The 17639-nt window shown below is 49.0% G+C and overlaps 6 protein-coding genes across 6 annotated transcripts; 2 read left to right on the top strand and 4 right to left on the bottom strand.

Annotated features, from left to right (window-relative positions):
* Positions 1-94: 94 nt before the first annotated feature.
* On the top strand, positions 95-2805 carry BP5553_01991 (BRCT protein; the record flags this gene model as incomplete). The annotated part of the gene is made up of 4 exons (XM_032010614.1): positions 95-190; positions 250-683; positions 731-2141; positions 2200-2805. 4 exons carry the CDS (start codon positions 95-97, stop codon positions 2803-2805), a joined length of 2547 nt encoding a protein of 848 aa, XP_031874668.1.
* A 241-nt stretch (positions 2806-3046) lies between these two features.
* Positions 3047-3788, bottom strand: BP5553_01990 (Uncharacterized protein; the record flags this gene model as incomplete). Its single annotated transcript, XM_032010613.1, has 3 exons — positions 3047-3159; positions 3214-3289; positions 3372-3788. 3 exons carry the CDS (start codon positions 3786-3788, stop codon positions 3047-3049), a joined length of 606 nt encoding a protein of 201 aa, XP_031874667.1.
* A 1552-nt stretch (positions 3789-5340) lies between these two features.
* BP5553_01989 (PX protein) lies at positions 5341-10397 on the bottom strand (the record flags this gene model as incomplete). The annotated part of the gene is made up of 6 exons (XM_032010612.1): positions 5341-5407; positions 5456-8253; positions 8309-9278; positions 9386-9869; positions 9918-10207; positions 10255-10397. 6 exons carry the CDS (start codon positions 10395-10397, stop codon positions 5341-5343), a joined length of 4752 nt encoding a protein of 1583 aa, XP_031874666.1.
* A 934-nt stretch (positions 10398-11331) lies between these two features.
* On the bottom strand, positions 11332-12492 carry BP5553_01988 (Homoserine dehydrogenase; the record flags this gene model as incomplete). The annotated part of the gene is made up of 2 exons (XM_032010611.1): positions 11332-12401; positions 12459-12492. 2 exons carry the CDS (start codon positions 12490-12492, stop codon positions 11332-11334), a joined length of 1104 nt encoding a protein of 367 aa, XP_031874665.1.
* Positions 12493-13006: 514 nt separating this feature from the next.
* Positions 13007-14035, top strand: BP5553_01987 (Uncharacterized protein; the record flags this gene model as incomplete). Its single annotated transcript, XM_032010610.1, has 1 exon — positions 13007-14035. One exon carries the CDS (start codon positions 13007-13009, stop codon positions 14033-14035), a length of 1029 nt encoding a protein of 342 aa, XP_031874664.1.
* Positions 14036-14745: 710 nt separating this feature from the next.
* On the bottom strand, positions 14746-16906 carry BP5553_01986 (uncharacterized protein; the record flags this gene model as incomplete). The annotated part of the gene is made up of 2 exons (XM_032010609.1): positions 14746-15745; positions 15795-16906. 2 exons carry the CDS (start codon positions 16904-16906, stop codon positions 14746-14748), a joined length of 2112 nt encoding a protein of 703 aa, XP_031874663.1.
* Positions 16907-17639: the final 733 nt, after the last annotated feature.

Here is a 17639-nt window from a genome sequence, read left to right as displayed (position 1 = left end):
GCCGCGTGGTGGATATCGCGATTCTTCCGTCAACACTGTAGCTTCCATTTGATGCACTTGCCTACTAGCTAGCCCAATTATTTGTGCTCACAAAATGGCCATGGCCGCAGAAAAAGGTGCTCCACTCTTTGAGCATCTGGTTTTCTCAATCGTCCCAAGCAGAGATCTCATAGAGGCGCAGATTGTAGGGGTATGGCAATCCTCTTTTCCCCCAGCATGCTGTGCATACCATACTAACAGTCGGTCCAGTTGCAAGGAACTATAGAAGATCATAAGGGAGAAGTACTTGCTATCAAACGAAATGGAAAGATTGATCTCGACAATGTCACCCACATAATCGCAGCGACGAGCGACTTTCCGCAATACTTAGAGGCGCGTCAAAATATGATATGTATTGTGAGGCCAAGTTGGGTCACAGAATCGCTCTTGAAACGCAAGCCAGCTCAGACACGGCCTCACTCCCCGGATCCGAATCTTTTTTTCTCTACACTCGTCATTACTTGCGCCGACATCCCTTCGGGCGACAAAGCCGCTGTTGCTGGTGCTGTCGTAGCTTTGGGCGGGATGGAGTCGAGTAGTTTGACGAAGTTGACGACGCATATTTGTGCTCTTACAATGGATCATCCGAAATGCCAGCAAGCTGTGGAGAGAAATTTAAAATGCCAGATAGTCTTGCCTCACTGGTAAGTCCACCGCTCAAAAACCGCATCATGAGACTAACAATAGCTAGGTTCGACGATTGCCTGAAGCTTGGCAAGAAGATAGACGAGAGGCCATACTTGCTCCCTAATCCAGAGATTCTCCGAGTGAACCCCGACGATGCTGTCCCACTACCAACTGAATCCACCAACATTCAGGGAGCTTCATCTCCGCGACCAGAATCTTTACCCCTTCCTACGGACTCCCCCCGACATCTCGATGTTTTCCAAAGCAAGACTGTTATGATGTCGGGGGACCTTGAAATTGGCAGCCGACTTCGCAAAGTACTTGAGGACCTGGTCATTGACGGAGGTGGAGCTATCACTCATTCTGTTCACAGTGCGGACATGTTTATTTGTCAATGGCGTGACGGAAGAGATTATGTTTTCGCTTCCTGTGCTGGTATAGACGTGGGGAACCTTGCATGGTTATATCACTTGATTACCCATAATGAGTGGACTTCACCCCTTAGGAGACTATTACATTATCCTCTTCCTCGGGGTGGAATACCTGGCTTCGAAGAATTTCGCATCACACTTTCGAACTACGGCGGCGAAGCGCGCACATATCTGGAAAACCTCGTCCTTGCTGCCGGTGCAGAATTCACGAAGAGCATGAAAGTAGATAACACCCACCTGATCACAGCGCGAAAGTCGAGTGAGAAATGCAATGCCGCAGATGAGTGGAACATCAACATGGTGAACCACCTCTGGATAGAGGAAAGCTATGCTCGTTGCAAGATGCAAGAGTTGACCGACCCTCGATACACGCATTTCCCGCCAAGAACGAATCTAGGCGAGGTGATAGGTCAAACACAGTTTGATCCGAAGGTTCTCAAGGCTGCCTACTTCCCCAAAGATCCTACCCCTGGTCCGGACGATCCTAAGCCGTTGAGCCGCCCAGTGATGCAGGAGAAAGATTCGAACTTATCAAGCCCGAGGAAGTCTGACGACGACACTGCCATGGGAAGTCAGGACGAAAATAATGACCAAGAGGACGAACATACTGGTAAAGCTGAGAAGAAGGGGCATGCTAGTCTTCCCAAATCAAGAGCTACCACGGCCGCGAATGTCAGCACTCCATCGGCAAAGCGCCGCATTAGTACGGGTAGGGGAAACAGCACGCCCTCCTCGAGTAGAAGTGCAAAACAGCAAGCAGTTTTATACATTAGTGGGATGGCAGGTGATATCGCTCTTTATGAAAAAGAGAAGAAGAGAAAGGGGCCAATTTGGGGTGGCGAACGCGCCGCAAATCAAATCGATAAGCAGAGGTCCCTTGAGCGTAGTTCAAGCCCAGCACAGAAGGAAGAGGACGGATATTCGGACGAGGAAACTCGGACACCAAAACGTCAGCGAATTAGCCTTCCACCGATCAGCATAAAACTTCTCGTCACTGGTTACCAAGCGTGGGTAAATAATCCTACAAAGGAGGACATGGACAAGGTAAGCCAAGCCTTACATGAAACTCGATTTGATCCTTTTCCACTGATCATATCTGCAGAAAAAATTACGAGAACTTGGCATTCAGATAGTGCAAGATCCTAAAAAGTGTACCCATCTCGCCGCCCCAGCGATGGTTCGGACGAAAAAGTTCCTATGTGCCTTGGCAATGGGACCTACCATTGTCAGGTCAGACTTTATCGATGCATGTATAAAGACTGGGGAAGTTCCGGATGCTGAGGACTTCAATCTCAAAGACTCGGACAACGAGAAAAAATTCAAATTAAAACTAAAAGACGTTGGGCGTCGAGCAAAGGCTAATAAACGGTCTTTGCTCAAACGCGTTCCGATATATTGTACACAGGACATTCCCAATGGACCTGAAACCTACGAGGATATCGTCAAAGCAAATGGGGGCATCTTCGCCATATATAATGGCAAGCCTACCATTAAGAAAACAAATCCGGCAGAAGATGAAATTGGCCCGGAACCTGTATATTTGATCACCGGCCAGAAGCCAACCGAGCGGAAACTTTGGCCCTCCTTTGCGGCAATGGCGAGGGATGGAAATATGTTACCACGGATTGTAACCACGGACTGGATCTTGGATGTTGCGATGGCTCAACAGCAAAAGTGGGACGATAGCTATCTGGCTGAAGGCCAATGATAAATATGTTCGACGCTAATTACTAGTGGTTTGATCAGCTACTTGGAGACAGATAACGACGAGGTCATGAATACCCATTTATGGAGTTGGGGATGGGGAGGGAGTCACAGGCGTTGGAACTCTGTATATTAGCGTTAAACTAGAGTTATACTCGACAATGAGACGATACGCCTTCGTTTAAACTCCTTGCAATGCGAATAAACGCCGAGGAATCAGATTAACTCCGGCTAACAAGCAAAGTCTAGAAGAACTTGACACCTTGTTGATCTTCCTGCCCGAAAACTTGCGCCTTTCCTCTCTTCACAAGAATATTCAGTGCCTTCTGCAGGAGATCCGAATCCATACCGTGGAACTCTAAGGGCGAATTAGCCAACAAGACACGGGGGAGTAAATTTCAAGACCGCAAACCTTTCGATAAGGTAGCCTCACTCTGAGTCAACTCGTACAGCGTCAAAACCGTATTCTTCTGCGCCGTCTCATCAACCTATTTGCGTAATATTAGCTCCCATACCATGGCATTTCTTCCCCCTCCACCCTCTCCCATTGTTGGCGATCACAAGACTCACCCATTCATAAACAGCAGTAGCCCACTCCTCAGGCGTCCTCCACCAAACCCAGACCTCATTCCCTCCCTCTCCGCCAGCTCCCTTCCCCCCAACCCACTCCGCCCTGTCCTCCTTCCGCATATACTCCACAACCTCCTTCACGTCCGCAAGACTCATACGTTTCCCAATACGTTTATTCCAGAATAAATCGGTATCCAGGGCGTCAATGAGGGAGAGCTTGAAGATGCGGTGTGAGCGGCAGTAAGAGAGGATTAGGGACGACCATTTTTGGAGTTGCGCGTGGTGCGTTTGGAGGGTTGGTTGGCGCGTGAAGAAGGGTGGGAAGTGGTAGTCACGGGGGAATTTGAAGGTCGGTATGGTCGAGGTTGCTGGGTCGGCGGGTGGAACGCTAGTAGGTAATGGTAAGTTTGTTGACATGATTTCTGATTTTGGTGAAATATTCAAGAGATGTGAAGCTCAGGGACGTTGCGAGGAGGTGGGGCGCAAAATGGCGGGGTCGTCAGCGATAAGCTTTGTTAGGGTGACTTGGATATAACTCTAAGGATAAGACTAATATATTAATAAAGGTATCGTATACCGAAAACATCAAAATGGAGGCTAGTATATAGTGGGGATACTTAATATGAACGATGTATTAATAAAAGTGTTTTGCTGTTGTTTTATTATTAGTATATAAAGGACCACGGTCTAGCAGGCGCAGAGTTTATACAGAGACTATAATCTAAGTATGAAGCATTATTGTTACCGTGCTCTACCCGGGCAAATTAGATTACCGTTTTATAAGCCGCTTTAGCTATTAAAATAATCTCTAGGTAATTTTAGAAATAAGTGTCTTACCCTTATCATGTGGCTTGAAAGGCGCAATGCGCAACGCGCGTCGGGTTTCCATTAATAACTTGTCCCTGCTGCTTGCGAATTCAGCTTTTTTTCGATATAGATGAAACGCCAGTCTCTAGAGAGGCTACAGATTCAGTACCATTTGGTGGACTGTCTGTAAGGATTTGTTTTGGGATGCGAATTTCGATGATTCTGTGAAACACCCTCAAGGACTCTCTTAGTTCACATCTCTTATTCACGCACTGGTGCTGAAAATCATTCAGGCGAGACAACCAACGAAAATCCTGAAGAATTCCTATGTTTATGGAAGATAAGGCCTGAGACAAAATGGTACAACCCCCATTTCAAGCTATGTGATGAGCCCATAAAACGGCTCATGGCTTCTACTCCGCCATAGAAAGTCAATAACTCCCGCCTGGCTACTCAGACCACTTTCTACCTTGAATCTGCCCATCACAGCTAAACAGACTCGGCAAGATTTGAGAACTACCAATCACCGTCTGTAAAGGGGGCATATGGTGCTCCGTACAAATCCACTCTGCTGAATTACGGGTGTTGGTTCGGCATATGCTGAGGTGCGATGTGCAACAAAATATTGCATTCTACCATATCACGTGGGAATAGGGGTGGGCTGGGAGGTATTCCAGGTTTATCTCCTACAATGTGCCGGGTCTTATATAAGATATAATAGCACTTTGAAACCAACTGGCAAACTTGTCCCATTCATCCAGGATTGTCCAGCCTCTAGCTATGTCGCTTCTACTACCTACTTAGATACAAATTACTCACCCAACCCGAGAGAGCGGCGATATCCTATGTTCAACTTCTCGCAATCTATAACACAAGTGTGCAGTGGACATCTATATTATACTGGAACTCGTTATATGTATTTATAATTGAAAAGTTACGTTACTATACAAGTAAAACAAGATGGTTAAGTAGTACGCAGAAGCTTGTAATAACAATTTCATAAGTACACGGCATGTTTATCGGAAATAGAGTATTATCTTTATGTACTGGTATTAAGAATCCTATATATCGAACTCCATGGATGTGTCCTAGCATTCCATGCTTGCCTCCAACGCCTATGCTAAACGCCGATGATACAGACCAACGCTAAAAGACAAATGCTTCAAGTACGAATAGCTCCAAATAATACATCGATTACTTCATCTAACAACGTAAACGCGAGGTGCGTGCTATAAAGATCAGCACCGATCAGATAAGGCAGGGGAAGAATTACTTACTTAAGTCGAGGGTTGTTGAAGGTAGCAAATATCCTTCGGCTTGCAGCCTGGGCATTTACACGTCCCACCACACTTGCAGCTAAGTCTGGTACAAGAGTCGCAAGCATTAAGCTCGCTTCCGTTCGGCTTTTGGTTTTTTCCGCAGTAGATCGAGGTTTGCCATCTCGTTTGAGCTTGCCGCCAGGCCACATAGAATCCTTGAGCAAATTCACATACTTGATTGTGGACTCCTCGGAAACGAGACCGTTGACACTATCCCGGACTTTCCTTTCGATGGTACCTCCAAGAAGTTGGTGCAGGACAACCACCACAGCCCTACCTCGCAACCAATTATTGCCGCGGTTGAGCTCAAAAACTTCTAGGAAGATATCACAGATGGGCTTGACAAATGGCTCAAGTTCGCGGTTCTCAAAGGCGTTGAGTTCTGCCTCAGCTTCTGCAGCAGTGAGGGGATCTTCACTTATGGTAGTCGGCATCGTTATGAGCTGGTTTGTTGCAGCGGATAACAAGTTCTGGCCCGCGACAGAAAGTTGATCGAGAACAGGTATATTGCCGAGTAAATCTTCCATGCCATCTGTGACCGAGTTATAAAACCGAGTCATGATATCCTTCTTGTCTTCAGAATCGTAGTGAGTTTCAGCGCCGGGCGCAATAGCGCTCTGTGACAAGAAAGCGCGCAATTCTCGACTACGGCAGACGTCAGGCAGTAGAAGAATTTCGCTGAGGTACTTTTCCAAAGCCAATCGTCGTTTATGGAGGAAATCGCTCTGTAGCTTCATGACCATTCGTCGTCTTGGGAAATCGAGATTCCGGACTGAAGGATATTTCATTCGTAGGCGCTGGTGAAGTTCATGGAACTGGCTGTAACGGCGAGTGATGGCCCAGGTTGCTGCTGGCATCTGCTCTCCCGCTTTTCGATGGACTTCAATAACATATACAGCATATTCTCGGCCGTCATCCTCTTTTCCTACCATCATAGATTTGATCTTGATAGTTGAACGACCGTAAAGACTATTATCGCCCTCTTGGACCACATATTGCTGGCGCTGAAGTTCCTTGCGCCTGATTTCCCTCAGTAAGCTTGCCTTTGACTTGCGCAATATGCGTAACTCAGCGTTATTGTTGGTGAGTTCTGCTTTCCTCGTTAAGGAGTCCACGACCGCATCCTGGGCGACCAGCCTATCGATATCTGTACTAAGAGCCGCAATGGCTTCCGCGAGTCCGAGATCGCCTGGCGCAGCTTCATGGACCTCATCTTCATCATCCTGGGTCTTGCTTTCCTCGGGGTCGTCATGTTCGTCAGCTAGAAATTTCTGCTCGTCACCAAATAAATCGTCGTCTGTGAAAACTCCGATTCTGGATGATGTATTGACAAGGCCAAGCGAAGCGATACTTGGCTTTTCGGTCTTTTCACCAAAGAAATCTCCTCGCCTCTGATCCATAGAACTCCGCGGCGAATCATTACCATTGGGCGATGAAATACTATGGTTGGACGATTCCAGGTTGTCATCTTCACCGAAAAGCGACTTCCGAAGGTCTTCGGCGTTTGGCTTATCTTCCATAATGTTGTTCAAGGCCGCTTCCATGGCTTCAACTACATTATTGTCCGGAATGATTGGTTGCGGCTCCTGATCAAGGCTGTATACCGAGTTATTCATGGCCTCGCTATCAAAATCTTCATCGTCAAATAGAGGCGAATGGGTTTCGTCGTCTAAAGAACGTCGGGATTCAGCCAAGGAATCTGACGCACTGGATTTTGCAGAGACCAAATCATTCGAAGACGCTGGGGCTCGGCGCAACTCGCCCCTTCTAGGCACTAATTTTGCTGATACCCGTGAAAGGGGGTTCGACTTGGTTAGCACTGCCTGAGATACAGTTGCTCGAGTTGGCACCGGATGTGGGTTGCCTGATGTCCCGTCTATCATCGACAGGCCCGGTGACTGAGGTGGCGGCGCTATGCTTTTCGACGCTTCTTGAGATGTTAAGCATTTGTAGAATAAGTCCGACTTCTTGAAATTTTGGAAGTTCTTTTCCTGCATAAATTCAAGAGCAGCTGTCTGAGCTCGTAGAATGGCTCTTCGCGCGAGGAAGTATTCAAGTGGTTTTGCATCGTTGCCCGCCTTTAGGAAATTGCGTACAAGTTGCTTCGATGTCTCAGAAACGTTGAGCTCAGGTTTCGATAGGTAAGCTTCGTTGATCTGGGCAAGATCGGCTCTATCAGCATCTGTCCATGGAGCGAGGGTTGCTGGAATCTCGTCGTCCTCCGCAAATTCATCCTCCAACGGATTTCGGAATCCATCAACAACAATCCAAAATTGGACTAGAGGCATAAGATGCTGTCTATCCATGTATTCCATGAAATAAGAGAGCCCTGAGGGATCATGCAGTAGATCTACTAGAGAGGCATTCTCCATTTGTGAGACTTGCATTCCATTAAGATCCGAAGAAACCCGTGGGACTGGTGGAACTCTTTCCCCGCCCGCCGCAAGTTGATTAACACGCTGGTCCAATATCTTCTTCCCTATTTCTAGCCGTCGCAGGTACACGGGATCTTGTCCTTCTTTCAGACTATCTCTTTTCAGCTGGCTCGAGATCTCACTTCGAAATCTACGGGCATCTGAGAGATTATTGGTTTTCCGAATAGCACGTATAAACTTCTCAAATCGGCGTTCATGGTCTCCGGGTGATATCCGGGGAAATGATGTTGTATGCCTCTGTCGTGGAACCGGTGAGGCGTGCTCGTCGAGGGCGGCGCGCAATTTCCGAACTGTCGAGCGATCTTGAAGCATTGTTCGTCCCTATCAACCCCATATTAGTTTATACATAAGTTGCTTGAGTTTGAACGCGACGTACATAGCCCTCCATAACCTGATTCCATGTATCCGGGTCTGACAGCAGCTGCATAACGGGCGAAAGCACAGCACAAGCCACCAGCTCCTGAACAAGAACCGATACAGCTCGACTAGCAATAACTCGTTGGGGTAACAACTTAGGTAACAAGTCCTTCGTTAGGTCTCGCAGGTAGTTCTGCTTAACCGCTTTTATATCTGAGTATGCCAAAGATGCCGCTGGATGTAGCTTTCCTTCCCTATATTTCGCAGCTATCGCCAAGTCCAACTCGTCGGATTCCGTAACATGGCGATTTAGATGTTTCCCTCGTATAGCCCTCTCTGCCTCATAGAAATCCTTGAAATGTGCCGTCAGGATCGGGACGAATCTTGTAATAACAATCTCCGTAATGTCTAGCTCGAGCACGATGTCGAGCAGACTAGCCAGCGCGAGTCTAATGGTCTTGTCCACCTCATTGATGAACACCGGGTTCTTGCTAATATTGGAGTACCATGAGTTGACAAAATCCTTCAGAATAAATTCTAAGAGCTCGTCGAGGGCGTTGGAGACGAGGAAGGACTCGGGATAGAGCGGTTTCCAGTGGTACGCTTGACGGTTTCGGAGTGCAGCGATTTCGTTGTCCCACGCGGTCGCAGCCAGGAACTTTGGGCCTTTGGGACGGCATTTGATATTCCTGTCGCCATATTCTCTTCCTCTGGAGGTAGTTACCAGCAATGCGATCAGCCCCACGACTGGTAGAATGAAGCCTACCACAAAGGTATACCCGACCCAGCGCAACACTGGCACCCAGTGAACGGCATAACCCCACGCGATAAAGCTACCAACACCTATGGCGATCACATCCCATCGACTGAGGGCCATAGTATGTGATTGTAGGGAGCGTGGTCGGACGGCATGATTGGTTTGTGGTCGACTGGAGGTGTCGACCGTAGCTACTGATGGAGGGCCAATGCCAAATCTCGCGTAATCTCGACTTCTGATAGAGTCTAGCAAATCACATGGATGGGACGAAGGAGAACATCCTTTGCATTTCTTGACTCTTTTATATTATTACTGTTTAAATGGGTATATCTTGTTTACCATGGAGGATCCTCTAGCCGCCGGAACAATGCCACAAATTTCTGTCCATTATTCCGTGTGACCTTCATCCCCTCTTCTGTCTCAGACTTCATAACCTCTACACACTCATCTGCCTCCTGCTCCTCCTCTAGCACTCTTTCAAAGGATGGGTGCTTATCAAAATGTTCCACCATCCACAAATGTAAATCCTCCACATCCGTGATGGTGTATACAATTCCGCCTGGCCGGAGAACATAGGCATACTCGGAGTTCAATGCCGTGGAGACGATCCGAGCTTTATGTTTTCGAGCTTTGAAATGCGGATCTGGAAAGCACAAGAAGATCTTTGATAACTGGTGCTTCTTGAAGAAGTTTGGTAGGAATTTCATGCTATTTGCTCGTAGGCAAGCGGCGTTTTGAAATAGTCCTTCAGTAGCCTTCTGAACTCGGAGGGCATGTACTCGCTCTTGGACATACTCGGCGACTTGCGATCGAATCTCCATTCCTGAATGTCTATTAGCCCTGGGAACATGATTGTAAACAGTGGTTATACCTAGCAACAACGTGTTCGGAAGCTTTGGAGCAAGCGCAACAAGCAATCCCCCGAATCCACACCCTATATCTGCCACCTCTACATCTTTCGTCAACCTTTGAATAGTATCCTCGTTCATGGCATATCGATTGTTTCCATTTTCATCTTGACCACTGGCTCTGGACTCTGGCACATGGGCATCATCCCCTCCATTTACGTCCCGCACAGCTACCGGCGCACCTTCAGTATTCAAGGGCTCGACGAAGGCGGGAAAGTAGGGGGCCCAGTTCATGTGTTCGGGGTTTATTGGGCTGAAAATTAGTACAATGCCCCAATTTATACATCAAAGATCTCTCACTATGTCAGATTGTGGTCCGAGAAAACATTAGCATGGGCCCTCTGTCTGTAGAATTTTTTCTTCGGAAGCTCGTTCGTGGTACCGCCTTCGCGGGAGCTTTTGTAGTCGACCCTCTTCTGGCGTTTGTTTTTAGACCCGCCCATAGTGAGGATACTTGTTGTGATAGTCTGTTTATAGGTTTTGGAGGGGTTTGATCGAGGCGCAAGGCTCTGATTCAAGGCTGATATTTTCAGTATATCGGCAGACCGCCGTAGCCAATCAGGGCGATCCGGCGGTGTCCCTGCACCCGCCGTCAACCAAAACACGACAATTGGAGCTCTGTTGCTGCGCCGAGAGTGACTTTGTTGGAATCAACCCACTTCGCCGACCCAAACCTATCTCGATATGACACAGCTGCGCTATTTCTCTTTCCCTCCGATCAGAAACGCGATCTCCACTTTAAAAACTCACGATAAACCTCGGGTGCCCACCACCTAAAGCCTCGACACGTGAATATATTCCCCGCCCTACAAATTGCAGTATCCTTGCTCTGGCGAAGTAGAAATCGACCTCTCCCCGCGCGGTATACCGGTACATGACTTAGACATCTTGAGGAGAGCTTCCAACCATGTCCTGGTCCTCTATATTGCCCGAAAGCCTTTCTTTCATTGAAACATGGGCGGTTCGCATGTTTGTGAGTTTGCCCTTCGGCTGGCTCTATATATGTGCCTTACCCAAGTACTAATAATGCAAACAATAGCTACTCTTGGGGTTGTTGTCTATTGGCCCTTGGCTGCTTTTGATAATCTACGACGCGTTACTCTATATATTCCGCACAGCGACGTACGAAATCCCCTACGTAGGCGGACGAGCGAGGAATAGGCCACGACCTAGGGCGCCAAGTTTGAGTGAGAGGCCCAGTGGAAGACCTCGGACATTGACAATTCCGGGTGTATCTGGTGCGGTGGAAGCGGTAGAGACTGGGAGCGGGGTTAAGAAACGAATGGAACACGAGAGGCGCTATGATAATGCGATGAACGACGATTGACAACATGGTCTACAACTCCACGAGATATTATTGGGGTCTAATTGAAACATTCAGAGCTGTCCAAGGACTTTGATCAAATCTGCAGTTACGCCCATCGCCGTGACATCGCCTCCTGCACCAGCTCCTTGTATGATTAAAGCATTTGCTCCATACCGCTTCGTGTAGAAGCTGATGATGTTGTCGCTTCCCTTCAGAGCGGCGATTGGGTGTGATCGGTCGAATTTCTCCAATCCAACCTTGACCTCCTTCTTTGCCACATCGATACTCCCAACAAACCTCACAACTTTCCCTTCTTTCTCTGCAGCAGCCTTTGTCTCCTCCATTTCGGAGTCAAATTCAGGTAGCCGTTGCATGAACTCTTCACCACTTCCCACGCTCTCCAACGCCTTGGGTATCAAGCTTTGGACAGGGAAAGAAGTGGGAGATTCGACTTGTAGTCCTGCCAGCCTAGCTAGGATAGTCAATTTCCGTGCAACATCCAGCCCATTCAAGTCATCTCTTGGATCTGGCTCTGTGTAACCCAATTCCTTCGCCTTCTTTACCTCAGCAGACCACTTTCCGCCTGAGCCCTCCGTCGGCGCGAAAGAATTGAATAGGAAAGACATAGTGCCGCTGAAGACGCCTTCGATCCTTGTCACCTCGTCGCCGGTTTCCACCAAGTCCTTCAATGTAGAAATGACCGGGAGCCCGGCTCCTACAGAACTCTCGTGGTAGACTTTCGCGCCCGACGAGGCCGCTGATGAGAAAATATCTTGCCAGAGCTTATAAGAACCGGAGAAGGCTTTCTTGTTTGGCGTGACAATGCTTATCCCACGGGACAGAACCTGCGGGTAACTGTCTGCAACATCTTGAGAGCTGGTGTTATCAACAAGGACGACCTTTGCTGGCGCAGCAGCCAAGAAGTCAATAATCTCAGTCAAGGATAGAGGCTTGTTGGTGGAATCTGCGAGGCTCGTGGCGAGGTTCAAGAAAGGCAGGGCCTTATATTGAGGGCTGTATAATGTCTTCGTGCTTCGGGAAACGAGGATGAGGGAAAGCTTCGGGGACGACGCATTAGCCGATAGTCGTTTGGAGAGGCCCTCCAGCTGTGATAGAAAGGCTTTGCCAACACCGCCGGCGCCTATGCTGTGTTAGACGTAGTACGATTTGAGAGTGGGGAGGGCGTGAGAGCAAGTACCAATGACAGCAATGAAAATCTCCTTAGAAGCCATATTGAATCAGTTGAACCTAGAGGGATATCGGAATTGAGGGACTTTTGTGAATGATAAGTCTAGGTCTGAGTGCCAGGCAATGAGGAAAAGATGGTGAAGCGGGGTGTGCCGGTGTCGCAATTGAATGCCCCCCACTTCGCTCCAAAATAGCCTCAGCCTTACGAAGCTTGGGCGTAGGAGACGTAGGGCGTGTACGAAGTAAATACTCCATGAACTATCTGGAGATGTTTCTATAATAGCACAAAATAATATGCCCTGCCTAGAAATCTGAATTCTGAGTTTTAAATGGCCCCTAATGTTCTTCTAGCATTGGGATATTGAAGCCTAGTTAAAACCTTGTTTCCATGTAAGGTGTGCATGAAGCGACCCAGAGCACCATCCCCTACCGCCACCCTTACAAGCTCCAGCAACTTTACAACTCTAGGATCAAAGATACTTCTCCCGCAGCTCCCCGTATATCCTTCCTACATTACATGTAAGGGGCACACTAATTGAGCATTCACGGATACAAAATATGGCATCCAACACCTCCCTCTACGGCATACGCAAACCCAAAACCGCCTCTAAAGAAATATCCTCCTCCACAAGCCTCGCTTTTAGCTCAACACTCACAAGTCTTCTCTCCTCCTCATCCACCACATCCCGACCTACATCAGGCCGTCCGCGCCCCTCCAAACACTCCAAAGACGACATCTTCACATCCCACAACAAGAATACCAAGAAGCGTGCAGCGCGCGATTTAGAAGATGATTCAGAGGATGAGACGCAGCGCGGGCGGGGTGCTAGGAGACAAGATATCGGAGGTGTGGATGAAGCGGTATTACACCGGTCGAAGCGGAAACTAGCATCTAAGGCGAAGCTATACAAGGAGATGAAGAGAGGGGAACACGTAGCGCGCGAAGGCGAGGACAACGAGGGGTTAGTGGATTTTGACAGAAAATGGGCCGAAGGCGAAAGAAGCTCCGGGGAGGATTCTGACTCTGATGGCTGGGATGATAGAGGAGGAGAGATAGTGGAATACGAGGATGAATACGGACGACAGCGACGCGGGACAAAAGCCGAAGCCGAGAGGATGGAGCGCAAGAAACAGAATAAAACTCTAGGACAGGAAGAGCTCGATCGCATATCTGCTCGGCCGGCGATGCCGGAGAAGCTCATCTATGGCGATACTGTACAGAGCCTCGCGTTTAACCCGGATGAGCCGGCGGTGGAGAAGATGGAGGAGCTTGCGCGGAAGAGGGATCGTAGTCTTACGCCGCCTGAGCAGCGGCATTATGAGGCTGATAAGGAGTTTAGGATTAAAGGCGTGGGGTTTTATAGTTTTAGTAAGGATGAGGGTATGAGGAAGCAGGAGATGGAGGCGTTAGAGGCGGAGAGGTTGGAGACTGAGAGGGTTAGAAAGGAGAGGGAGGAGAAGAAAGAGGCGAGGAAGCGGGAAATCGAGGAGCGGAGGAGGGCTATTGGGGAGAAGAGGGCGAAGAAACAAGCGGATAGCTTTTTGGACGGCCTAAATACTGATCTCGATAAGACGGATGTGACATGATTAATTAGATCTGCGACTGGTGCTGTGCATGGCGTTTAGGTATCCACTCCTCTCAGCGTAGAGCTGGGATATGCGTATTGGAGGCAAGAGGCGTTTACAACAGACAAAAGTCTAGAAAACGAGGAAATGTTTATTAAGTGAATCAGAATCTATGTGCGGATTATATAAAAGAGCCAAGTAATAAATCACTAATAATAAAGGTAATAGAATGTTAAAATTGTTAGGTTTTTGCAATCTAACAGCGTAAAAGACTTTACAGCCTATCCCGACCTCTATACTCCGTTATAAATAGCAACTTGATACTAATTAATGACCTAACGCTAATCAAGTGCTCATAGTTTCATTTATGATATGCTAGATGGCAACAAATAGAGTAACGACGAAGGGTTCTCAATTCAAAATGCTCCTGACCCATAGCGTCCAATGTGTTTTAGTCCCTATATCCTTCATATTTCATATTCCACATTCCGTATTCCATATCCCAAAGTCCCGAGCACCTACTAGTAGTATGGTGCAGACATCCATTCAGCCATATATCCTATTAGACCAAACGCCTATGCCCCTTCGACCAATGTATACACACAATCCCAATAACCGCACCCTAACTCCCATTCAACTTCCCTAGATATATGTAGCACAATAACGTAAAAGCAAGAAGATTGCCCATGTAGAGTTTCAAATCCTGCTCAAGGACCTCCAAGTGGTAAACCTCATGAATATAACCAGACACAACCACACTTGTTGGCGAAATCCCGTTCGCTCAGGTCAGCACGTTTTTCGTTGAGATCGACATAGCGTCTTCCAAAGTTAGTAGACTCCGTCTCATTCAGATATACTGTGATAGGCTGGCCGGTACTATTCAGAACTGGGGTCGCGGAATTGTCGGCGTTTATTTTATGCTGGACACAGTAGGGAGCCGAAACTCGGGGCCCTCGTGACATTCTGTGCTCTTCTATCTTTACAACCTTCGGGTATGGGGGGGTAGGAGGGCCATATCGAGAAGAGGGGCCGTCTGTTTGGGCATTTGATGAAGTCGGAACACTTGTGCTATAGGTGGATGATTGTTCAGAGCCAGTTGTTGAGCTTGGAGCGCCGGAAGGTATCGGAGATGACTTGCTGCCCCACGAGCTTGTTTGGTTGACATAGATGAACGCTTCCAGTATCGTGCCATTCCAATAACAGAACCATGGTGAGTCCCCAGGGACAGCGACTCCTTTTCGGACCCAGTCTGAGGGTTCATGGGACTTTCCCTCTCGTCTTTTGTTAAGGGGCGCGAGGTTGTTTTCGTGCAGAACAACCAACTTGTCGTACGGCATTTGGAACCACCATGCCGGACCCCTTGCAGCATCAGTAACATCGGTTACAAGTTTCAACGGTCGCGACTCGCTCAATGTCGGAGCTTGGGCACCGTATGTAAATGAATTCAACGAGTTATTTCCGTAACTCAAGTTGACCTCATTGTTTTCTAGTGGATTAGACGAGCGGGTGGAGCCAGCGACAGTTATCTGTAGAGGTCCAGGTGCAAAAGCGATCCCACAAGCCCAAGCGTTACTCTGGGCGGTGTCTTGGATGCAGCTGGCTTGATTGAGGGCGGGGACTGATATAGGCACAGCGAAGGTCCCGGTTGGCAGCGGTGGCATCCCCGTCGGAACCGCGGTAAGCGGGGTGGCATCAAATGTTGTGGTCATTGTGGTATAGATGGTGCTTTCACTGTTCGGGTTAGCTGGGACAGGCACTCGTGGGTGTCGTGTAAACTTACGATTCTGGATTCGGACGAGAACTATAATGTTTTGAGGATGGAGGGCGCTTGGGTTTGAGGATTGCAAGCACAGTCCCCAGAATGATCCCAAACATGATGAAAACGAGGGCCACGAGGGCGAGCACCCAGACAGGAACAATGCCGCAAACTTTCCTCCGCGCGGCCTTTTGCCAGTTCTTCAACGCTGGCTTTTCTGAAACAACTGCCGCAGCTGTATTGACTTGATGACTACTCATGTCCGACATGATGCTGCGCCGGGATTGAGGTGAGCTCAGGTCCTCCTGCGATGCAAATTCCGGGTTCCGCGTTGCCAATCCAATCCCTCCCGCACCCGGAACAGGAGCAGGAGGCACTGCTACATTTGGGCGAGTCTTCCTTGCCAGAGCCTCGTCGGGATACTGCGTGTATGGTGGCAGTTGTTCGGTGTGGCCGTCTGGTCCGATTATATCGGCAACCTCCTCGCCATCAGGGCCAAGCCGGCGTTGATAATGGTTGTTTAGACCGGGAAACCCAACAGCAACGGGCGGAGTAGGTCGAGAGCTCTCTGCCGCCTCTCGTTCAGGAGTAATGTTCTGCGCGTACATTCCATATGGATGGGTTGGCCCACTGGGCCCTGTGTACGATCTTTCCGATACTGGAACCGTAGAAGTTGTTGCCATACTCGCAGTCCTTGTCACCTGTGACTCCTGCGGATACATTTGGTATGGATGCGAGGGTTGTGCCGGTCCTTGATAGGGACTCTCAGACCTAACGTAGGGTATATCGGTCGAACCACTCGAGGACCTCGCCATAGGGGGATTCGTGGACGACGAAATCGTGGAATTCGTCCTTATTTCCGTTCCCGTCGCACCGTCATGTTGTAGGGCAAAGGAGTCGGGCGCCGGCGGGTTCGTCGTACCTGAAGGTCGTGGTGGAGGGTTCCTGCTCGCCGATACTTGTGACACTATTCTGTCGTGGCCAGTTCCAGCACCCGATGGCCTAAAGCCGTCCGAAATCCCCATTGCTTCGACGTCCAGATCATGATCACTATTGCCATGGTCAAGTTGCGTCGAGAACCGCACCGACAACCTCCTGTCAAGTACTGCCGATCCACGAGATTCAGTTCCAGCCATGGTCCCTCCGCAATCCCAAGACGGTATCGTTCTCAATCCGCGGGAAGGATGCGAGGATCGAATCCAACATCAATTTGGTGCTCATGCGCAAATATGTCGTGCGTGGTGTTGCCGGAGAGAAGAGGAGTGGGCGAGCGCGAGATTTGGGGCGTTTGTCGTGATAGTAGTTATGACCCAGTTCGATAATTGTTGTGGCAGTCGTGAGGATTGGGATCGAGACGGATGTCGACGTGGTCCCCTAGCAGATGACCGTTGTGATTCGTAGTGCTCTCGTCGCCGTTGGAATTGGCGTTGATCGAGGCAGGGCCGTGGTGTTGTCGATGGGAATGTTGAGCTGATCGTGAACGAAGGAGTGCGTATCGGTACCGTTGGCACCTTTTGGGAGGAGACGGATGGAAGAAGTGGTGGTGTATCGGAGGCCATTGGGGGAGGGCGGTGGCTGGCCGTCCTGGCTTGGCGCGATCCGCGCTGAGACACTTCGCTTGACCAGGGGGCCCAGGGGCTGTCCTGGGGCCCTGGGGGGGGGAATCCAGTGCGATCCGGTGTTTGTCCAGTGTCTCTCCACCCACTGTATGTACGTGCTGTACAGTGTACAGCCCATACAGCGCTGTAGGGGGCAGCCCACGGCAGTACGGGTGCAGTCAGTACCAGTGCTAGCACTATAGTATAGTAGTATGGTAGTATAGCAGGATAGCAGGATAGCAGTACTACGTATACTGGCAGTTGTTGACGG

Source organism: Venustampulla echinocandica (assembly GCF_003357145.1).
Source record: "Venustampulla echinocandica strain BP 5553 chromosome Unknown scaffold_0, whole genome shotgun sequence".
Lineage (NCBI taxonomy): Eukaryota > Fungi > Ascomycota > Leotiomycetes > Helotiales > Pleuroascaceae > Venustampulla > Venustampulla echinocandica.
The sequence above is the reverse complement of the archived record's forward strand: the minus strand, read 5'-3'. Positions and strand labels throughout refer to the sequence as shown.